General features: G+C 44.1%; 1 protein-coding gene across 3 annotated transcripts; it reads left to right on the top strand.

The window, feature by feature from the left end:
* The first annotated feature begins 4 nt into the window (after positions 1 to 4).
* On the top strand, positions 5 to 7802 carry Mrm3 (mitochondrial rRNA methyltransferase 3). Of its 3 annotated transcripts, XM_008828749.2 has the most exons (4): positions 5 to 349; positions 619 to 863; positions 4397 to 4564; positions 7085 to 7802. In XM_008828749.2, exons 1-4 carry the CDS (start codon positions 36 to 38, stop codon positions 7618 to 7620), a joined length of 1263 nt encoding a protein of 420 aa, XP_008826971.1. In that variant the 5' UTR covers positions 5 to 35; the 3' UTR covers positions 7621 to 7802. The 3 variants fall into 3 exon arrangements, with proteins under 3 accessions (XP_008826971.1, XP_017652549.1, XP_017652548.1); XM_017797060.2 differs by lacking the exon at positions 619 to 863 and having other exon boundaries at positions 215 to 349; XM_017797059.2 differs by lacking the exon at positions 5 to 349 and having other exon boundaries at positions 670 to 805.
* The last annotated feature ends 923 nt before the right edge of the window (positions 7803 to 8725 follow it).

Here is an 8725-nt window from a genome sequence, read left to right as displayed (position 1 = left end):
TAGTCCTCGACGGCGCGTTGCCTGAGGTAACAAAGATGGCGGCGCCGGCGAGGCCCATATGGTTTGCGGCGAGGCAGTTGCTGCCGGTGGTCCGGGCGAGCCACCTGGATGTGAGGCGTTGCGTCCGGGCGCTGCGGCGGAGCCCGGTGAGAGTAGTGTTTCCCTCCGGAAAGGTGGAGGAACGGAAGCGCGCTCCTGAACAGCAGCCCCGCAAGACGGCCTCTGAGGCCAGGTCCCAGGAGCAGCGACAGAAACAGCCACTTGAGACATCCCCATCCCACACACCTCACACCTGGGAAGAGGCAGGGCTTCGCTACGATAAGGCGTCTCCGGGGGACAGGAGGCTGAGGTGATGTGTTCCTGAGGCTTATCAACTATTCCCAGTTCTTTTCCTGCCTCACGGTGGGACCTTGACTTTCTCCTAGTGGAGTTCTTCAGTGCAACCTACTGGCTCTTACTGTTTTTTTTTGTTTTGTTTTTTTTTTTAAATTTGTACTATGCAGAATCGGTGCCTTCTTTGGGATTTGTGTCTCTGGGAGCTCTTCGTGTCTGTTAGAGCTAGATGTGCCCAGCAACAAGAACGTTGATAACCATCCCTCATTTTGTTTCCATCCACAGCAGTGTAATGACAATAGTTAAGTCCAGGCCATTTCGGGAAAAGCAAGGGAAGATCCTACTGGAAGGTCGCAGGCTGATTGCAGATGCCCTCAAGGCTGGAGCTGTGCCCAAAGTGTTCTTTTTCAGCCGCCTGGAATACGTAAAGGAGTTGCCAGTCGATAAGCTGAAAGGTGTCAGCCTCATTAAGGTGAAATTTGAGGATATCAAGGATTGGTCCGACCTAGTAACACCACAAGGAATAATGGGTCAGTGGTTTACAGTGTATCAGTACCTAGAATTTCTTCTTTATACAAGTGAAGTGTAGAGCCCTAGACTTTCTTGTTCATACTTGTCTTAAGGCAACAACTTTTATATATACCAAGTTCAGATGTTACTCGCTAATCTTAGCCGCCCGGAAAAATAGTTCTCAAGTCTATGCGTTTTAAGGGTATTTTCAGTGGCAACTGAAGTCAATTTGACAAGGTCTTCTGTAGCCCAGGTTGACTTCGAACTCCAGAGGATGATCATGAACCTCTGGTCCTCCTGATTCCACCTCCTGCTAGGGTTATTGGCATCTGTGCTACCATGTTGAGCTTTGTTTTTGTTTTGTTGCATTTTATTTATTTTGTGTGCCTGTATGTGCGTGGGTTAGAGGACAACCTGTGTGAATTGGTTCTCCTTCCACCATGTGAGCCCCAGGCATCAATCTCAGGTTATCATTCTTGGCAGCAAGCACCTTTAGCTGCTGAGCAACTTCACTAGACCCATAACCAGTTTTATGCTATGCTGGGGATTGAAGCCAGGGCCTTGTGCACTCTACCAGCTGAACTCACAGAGCTCCACCTGCCTCCTTGCCTCCCTAGTGCTGGGATCAAAGGCGTGCACCATCACACCTGGCTAGGCAGTAACTTGTTAATTGAAGCAATTATATACAAGATGCTTGCAAATTTGTTTTATTGTTGGTGTGTGTGTGTGTCTATTAAACAAGTTCTCACATAGTAGCAAGGTTGGCCTAGAAGTTGCTATATGGCTAAGGATTATGTTGAGTCCCCTGCCTCTACCTTCTCAGTAATAAGACTGCAGGCATGCACCACCACTCCTGGTGGTTTTGTGCATGCTATGCAAACACTCCACCAGCTAAGCTCTATCTTCAGCTCTTGTTTTTTGTTGATCATTGTTTCTTTTGTTCTCTTTTATTTTTCGAGACAGCATCTCACCCTTTAGCTCAGGCTATCCTCAATCTTACAGTGATCCTCCTGCCTCTGCCTCCTGAGCACTGGAATCACAAGTGTGTGCCACCAAGCCTCTCTTGATGCTTGCAAAATTTTTAGAAAGCCAACCAAACTATACAGCCCAATGGAGCATGCTTATAAAGGAGATAGTTATTTAATTTTAATTTATAAACAAGCTTAGAACAGTATCTGACTATAAAAAAATGTGAGTTGTTACTCTCAGCTCTACCATACAGTAGGGTTCAAATAGAGACATATGGCTATGTGGGAGGTCCATTAGAATTACTTCATCTATAACATAGAATTTTCATATACCCTATGTCTATTTTTATTCTATTAGCTTTTTTTTTCCTCCTGTTTTTCTTCTTTCTCACTAAATACTCCTTTGAAAATTTTGCATGCTGTAGGATCCAGTGCAGAGATTATTAATGAAGGAGAGAATTTTTCACCAGGGCCACTTGTTTTTTTGTTTGTTTGTTTTGGTTTTGGTCTTTTGAGACAGGGTCTCCTGTAGCCCCAGCTGGCCTGGAACTCACTATGTAGACCAGGCTGGACTTGAACTCACAGATCTGCCTGCCTCTGCCTCCCGAGTGCTAGAATTCAACGTGCGCCACCACGCCTGGCCACTAGGGGCCACTTGTGTCTGTTGTTAGTTTGAGGAGGGGGGTGGTCACTGGGTAAATAGTGCTCTCACTAAACCTGAGCTTCTGACCATGCCCTGGCCTCACAACACTCTGGCCCACCATTGTGCAGCCTTTCCAGAGTGTGACGCCAAAGCAGTGCTTCTGGGTTGGGCTTTTTGGAGTAACTATTTGAATGATTTTAAGTTTTTTTTAAATTTTTATTCATTATTTTTATTTTATATGTATGAATGTATTACCTGCACGTATGTAAATGCACCTGTGTCATGCAGTGCCCTCGGAGATCAGAAGAGGGTGTTGGGTCCCCTGGAACTTGAGTTATGGATGGTTGTTAGCCACCATGTGAGTGCTGGGATTTGAACCTAGCTAGATCCTCTGAAAGAGCAGTCAGTGCTCTTAACTGCTGAGCCACCTCTCCATCCCCAAATTTAAGTTTTTGAATTCAGATTCTCTTTCTCAGGAATAGACTTTGAATTTTAAAACAAACTGTGAAGGAGAGCAACATGGCTGGTGTTTAAATATTTAGGTTGAGCTACAAATTATTTAAAAGAAAAACCCACCCATTGAGAAAATGGAGAAAGTCACAGCAACAGGACAGTTCAGGAAAGAGGAAACATGAATGAAGAGATTAATAGAAATGGGCAGTTAACGGGAAAAGATGTCCCGCCTCCCTAATAATCAGAGAAAATCCAAATTAAAATAACAAAATGCCATTTTTCCCTTTAAATTGGCAAAAATTGAAACTAAATATTCCTTCTGCTCACTAGGTCTTGAGCTAGGGAGCAGATATTTATCAGTTCTAACAAGGATAAAGTAGCAGAGCCTGTGAGGAGGGCAGCTCAGCATCATTTGCTAGCATCCAGTGTATACACATTGTTTGCCGTTTCACTTACAAGTGTTCGTCCTAGAGAAGTTTTCAGACATCTGCAGAGAGAGTCCTCAGTGGATCCTCATTGTAGTTTTTTTTTGAAACAGGGAATTTTTAAGTAACTTAATTGTCAACAGGGAAAGCACTAAACTCTGATACATGATATTACAAAATAACACACAATTAGAAAATAAGGTACCTCTAAATATATGGACGTAAAAATTTTAAGATACATCATTGAGTTAAATAAGCAGTTATAGAATGAGAATGTTTTTAGTTTGCCTATATTAATTGTTTAGATGCCAATTTTAACACCTGGTTTCAGGTCTTGTTTTTGTTGTTGTTGCTTCTGTGTTATAGATGAAGTCTAAAGCCGTGTGCATGCCAAGCAAGTGCCCTGTTACTGAGCCACATCCCAAACCCTTGTTTTACGTTTTTGTTTTTTTAAAAAATATTTTATTATTTTTATGTGTATTAGTGTATTGTCTGCATGTATATAAGTGCGCCTGTATCATGCAATGGCTCCAGAGGTCAGAAGGGGCATCGGATCCCCTGGAACTGTAGTTACAGATAGTTGTTAGCTGCATGTGGGTGCTAGGAACTGAACCCAGGTCCTCTGCAAGAGCAGCCAGTGCTCTTAACCACTAACCCATTTCTCCAGCTCCTGTGTTTTATGTTTTATGACAGAGTCTTATTATGTAGACCAGAATGGCCTTTAACTTGCTATGCAGCCCAAACTGTCCTCAAAATTTCAGTTCTTTTTTCTTACACCCAAGTGCTGGGACTATAGTCATCTACCACTACATCCATAGTGTTTTTTTTTTTTTTTTAATGTTGTGGTAAGTATGCTATTTAGATAGATGCATACAGTTCAGAAGAGACAGATGGGAGGCAGATGGAGCAGGGTAGAGATTAGCACTGGTAGAATTTTATGTTGTTCGGAATTTTTCATTCAGAATGTATTGTTTTGTCTATGTAATTATCAATACATAATGATAAAAAGTCAAATTAATCCCATGCCACACCAGACAAGTGAACCTCCTGTGTTGTTTCTTCAGGGATTTTTGCCAAGCCTGATCATGTTAAGATGACATATCCAAAGACTCAGCTTCACCATTCACTGCCCTTAGTGTTGATTTGTGACAATCTTCGTGATCCTGGGAACCTAGGGACAATTCTGAGATCTGCAGCTGGAGCAGGCTGCAGTAAAGTCTTACTCACCAAAGGTGAGAACACTTCTCTTTTTTTAAGATTTATTTTTCTTTTTCATTATGTGTATGTGGCGGGGGGTGTAGATGAGGGCATGTGCCCTCGGAGGTCAGAGACACTGGACCTCCTGGAGCTGGAGTTACAGGCAGTTTTGAGCTGCCTGATGTAAGTGCTAGGAATTGAACTCAGGTCTTCTGCAAGAGTAGTATGTATGCACTCTTAACTGCTGAGCCATTTTTCTAGCCTGGTAAGAGCACCTCTTGCCAGGTGACTTGATTGTCTGTGTTTATGCGAGCTCTGGGCAGACACTCATGGGTCTGACTCTTCAATCTGCCCTGGGTTATATGTATGTCCATAAGCAATATGCCAAATGTCAATTCCCTTATCTATAGAATGGGACTAAGAATCGTCCTCATACTTGAAATGATGCAAATAAATACTTCAGTAAATGTTGATTATCTTTTGAAATTATTTTGAGATCTGCTAAGTCATTTAAGAATTTTAAGTCAATTAGGGGAAGGAAATAGATCTAATTTTTTAATGAGATTTTTCCTAAAATGTGCTAATTGTATAGATGCCAGCTTTAACACTTGGTTTCACATCCTATGTTTAATTATCTTGAATTCCCAAGGTGTTGGGCATGAGACCTTCCTAATCCTTGAGTTCTGAATCCTTTGGAAGGAAGGTTGTCACTAAAGTGATTATGTGTCCTGATACATTTCTCTTAGCCTCAGGGAAATATAGTTATACAAGCCACACACAAATTAGCCTGATTACATAGCTGTCTTTTCTCACCAGAAGGGGATTAATAGGCTTGGTTCTAAACAGACTTGCCAAACATTGGGACATGTCTAAAATGCCTATTATACCCTAGGAGCAGCGAGGAGGGAGAATATCACTCATCAGAAACACCCAAGCTACCATTAAATATAAACTAATAGTGGCAGCCATTGCTGAGACTTGCCTAAATTGTTCCTTTCCAGTCTTCCCGGACACACCTTGTTCGAGGACAGTTTTCTGGCAGTATGAGACCTACTTGCTGAGGTTCCATTTTCAGTATCTGCTTATTCCATTGTTGAATGCTCTGACAGCAGTTGTGGCTTTGGAAATGTGTTCACATAGCCCAAGTAGTACAGTTTTCACATTGATACTGTTAACTGCTGTGAAGGAGGTAGGGAAAGAATAGGGCAGTCGGTGTAATGCGTAGTGTTGAGGACATGAGGTGAAGGGAAGTCTTATCTTTTCCTTACTCTCCACTAGGTGAAGGAATGAGAGTAGTCAGCTGTTCTCACAAACTGGGGTCCATCTAATTCCTTTCCCTCATCTTGGCCTGTAGCCCAACTCCCATCTGTGGTTCCCTGAAGTACACAGGCAGCCCACTGGTGAGGATATGTCTGATCACTATTACGTTCTCTGTGTCTCCTTTTCTTTACAGAGTCTGGTCTACCTGATACTATTCTAAGTTTAACAAGTTAACTTTATTAACTTACCACAAGAATACCTGTGTTGTTGGGTCCAGGAGAATAGCAGGGATGTGATACTCATGGTTAGATGCCCACTCCCGGTTCACCCATGGTGGGAGTAGGCACAGGGAGAGAGGTCAAGTGCCGCTGGGCAGCCAGAGGAGAGGAGCTCTTGGGCTTGGATGTGACTCGTGTCAGAGTAGGTTCCTCCAGCTTCTCACTGCAGTGTGAGGAAGTATGAGTGTGGCAGTCAGCGCTACCGCCTGCTTGACCTGCTTTCTCCTGGATTGCTGCACAAGCTTCCTACCTGTTTTCTCCTGTTTAGTGCAGGGAATCCCTGCTCTAATCCAGACATTGACGTCAAATGGGTCTTTCCTAAAACAAAAATCAGATTCTGCCACTGTTTTGCTAAAATCTTTCTGTGAAATATTTTCTGATAAAATCTCACTCATCTCAGCTTAGCATACTCAGCTCCTTTATGCTGACCGCTGCCTGCCTCCACCTTCTTTCCCACCATACCAGCCAATCAGTTGACCTGCTTGCTCACTGTGCTGCCTGTCTCTTTGTCCTCTGCCTGGGCCTTTCTCCAACAAGATCCATTTCTTGCCTGTCTCTTTGTCCTCTGCCTGGGCCTTTCTCCAACAAGATCCATTTGTCCTTTAAGAATCAGATGGTGTCACAATTCTTAGATGTTTGTTTTTTTTTTTTTTTTTTTCCTGAAATCCCTGCTTTGTACAAGGGTTATCACTGATATTGCAGTTGTCTGATCATTTTTCCATACTACCTCCCAGTATACCCCAAATTTTTGGAGGTTGAGAGGTGATGTTTTAAATTCCCAGTGTCTGATGTATACACAGGGTCAGTGAAATGAACAAAATTGGTTTTTAGCACCAGTGGCAGTTAATCCTCCAGATCTTCTGGACAGGGCCATCCCTTGGGAGGCTTTGGACAAGACTCTAATGGAAAACATTTTTGTTTTATCTCCTGATCAGTTAGTAGAATTTACTCCAGAGTTCCCTCCCTAGTCTGGGAAGGTTTATAAAGTCTTAATTATACCATCTCCTTATTTTCTAGGCTGTGTGGATGCCTGGGAGCCCAAAGTGCTACGGGCAGGGATGGGGGCACATTTCCAGGTACCCATTGTGAACAATCTGGAATGGGAAACAGTGCCCAATTACTTGCCGCCTGACACCCGGGTCTATGTGGCAGACAACTGTGGTCTCTATGCCCAGGCTCAGATATCTAATAAAGCTAGTGACCGCAACCAGGCATGTGATCGCCGATTCCTGAAGTTTCACAAGTATGAAGAAGAGGAGGACCTAGACACCAAAACCAGTAAAGACTGGCTTCCTGAACTTGAGGTCCAGAGTTATGATTTGGACTGGACAGAGGCACCAGCAGCTGTGGTGATAGGTGGGGAGACACATGGTGTGAGCCTGGAATCCCTGCAGTTGGCTGAGAGCACTGGGGGCAAGAGGCTTCTGATCCCCGTTGTGCCTGGTGTGGACAGCCTGAATTCAGCCATGGCCGCAAGCATCCTGCTATTTGAAGGGAAAAGGCAGCTGCGGATAAAGGCAGAACACTTGAGCAGGGACAGGAGCTACCACTGAGGGAACACAGAAGTCTTCAGTGGAAGGGTGCCTCCAGCTCCTGCTACACCTGAACCATGTTAGGCTGGCCAAGAAGGCAGCACAGGAGGCAGGAGGTAGGCATTGTCTCCATTATGTGGTTACTGGGAGATAAGAATTTCTGTTAGTTTCTGCCATTCCTCATTAAACAGCAAAAGTCACAATTCTTGCTGAAATCTCCATTTCCATCAGTTTTCAGATTGTATCTTTCTCCTTTTTGTAAGGGAAATAGGGAGTGACACCCAATGGATGATCTCCATGGCTCTGTAGATACCTGTTTTTGAAATTGTCTGCTAGCATTAGGGCTGTGGCTCACTGGTTAAGCCTAGTAGGTATGAGGCCCCAAGGAAAATACAATTTGGTACTAAGGAACATTTTTTTGCTGGCGAAGTTCCTAAAGGCTTCATTCACTCTTTGGCAGAAGTGACCTCTTAGACCAGCTGGAGGGTGTTTTGGGGTAATCAAACTCTGGTTATAGGTCATGATGTAGCCACTGTGTCTGTTGGTCAGTGGAAAATAAATTCCTATTAAATATAGAACCAGATTACATTAAAAAGTTACATTTGGAAGCCAGGCGTGGTGGCACATGCCTTTAATCCCAGCACTCAGGAGGCAGAGGCAGGTGGATCTCTGTGAGCTGAAGGCCAGCCTGGTCTACATAGTAAGTTCCAGGCCATCTGGGGCTACAGAGAAACCCTGTCTCAAAAAGACCAAAAAAGCTGGGTGTGGTGGCGCATGCCTGTAGTCCCAGCACTTGGGAGGCAGAGGCAGGTGGATCTCTGTGAGTTCAAGGCCAGCCTGGTCTACATAGTGAGTTCCAGGACAGCTGTGGCTACAGGGAGACCCTGTCTCAAAAAGACAAAAACAACAACAACAACAAAAAAAACAAAGTTACATTTGGGGCTGGAGAGGTGGCTCAGTGGTTAAGACTACTGGCAGCTCTTGCAGAGGACCCAGGTTCGATTCCCAGCACCCACATGGTGGCCAAGAACCATCCTTAACTCCAGTTCCAGGGGCTCTGAAGCCCTCTTCTGGCCTCCACAGGTTTGCATGCATGTGGTGCACTTACATACATGAAGGCAAAAAA

This window comes from Nannospalax galili, unplaced genomic scaffold, assembly GCF_000622305.1.
Source record: "Nannospalax galili isolate Female #2095 unplaced genomic scaffold, S.galili_v1.0 scaffold212, whole genome shotgun sequence".
Lineage (NCBI taxonomy): Eukaryota > Metazoa > Chordata > Mammalia > Rodentia > Spalacidae > Nannospalax > Nannospalax galili.
The sequence above is the reverse complement of the archived record's forward strand: the minus strand, read 5'-3'. Positions and strand labels throughout refer to the sequence as shown.

Excerpts from the sequence above, each read along its gene's own strand:
- Mrm3 (XM_008828749.2), top strand. The coding sequence starts at position 36 with ATGGCGGCGCCGGCGAGGCCCATATGGTTTGCGGCGAGGCAGTTGCTG. Across the intron at positions 864-4,396 it reads AACACCACAAGGAATAATGG|GGATTTTTGCCAAGCCTGAT; the intron begins GTCAGTGGTTTA and ends TTGTTTCTTCAG. Across the intron at positions 4,565-7,084 it reads TAAAGTCTTACTCACCAAAG|GCTGTGTGGATGCCTGGGAG; the intron begins GTGAGAACACTT and ends CTTATTTTCTAG.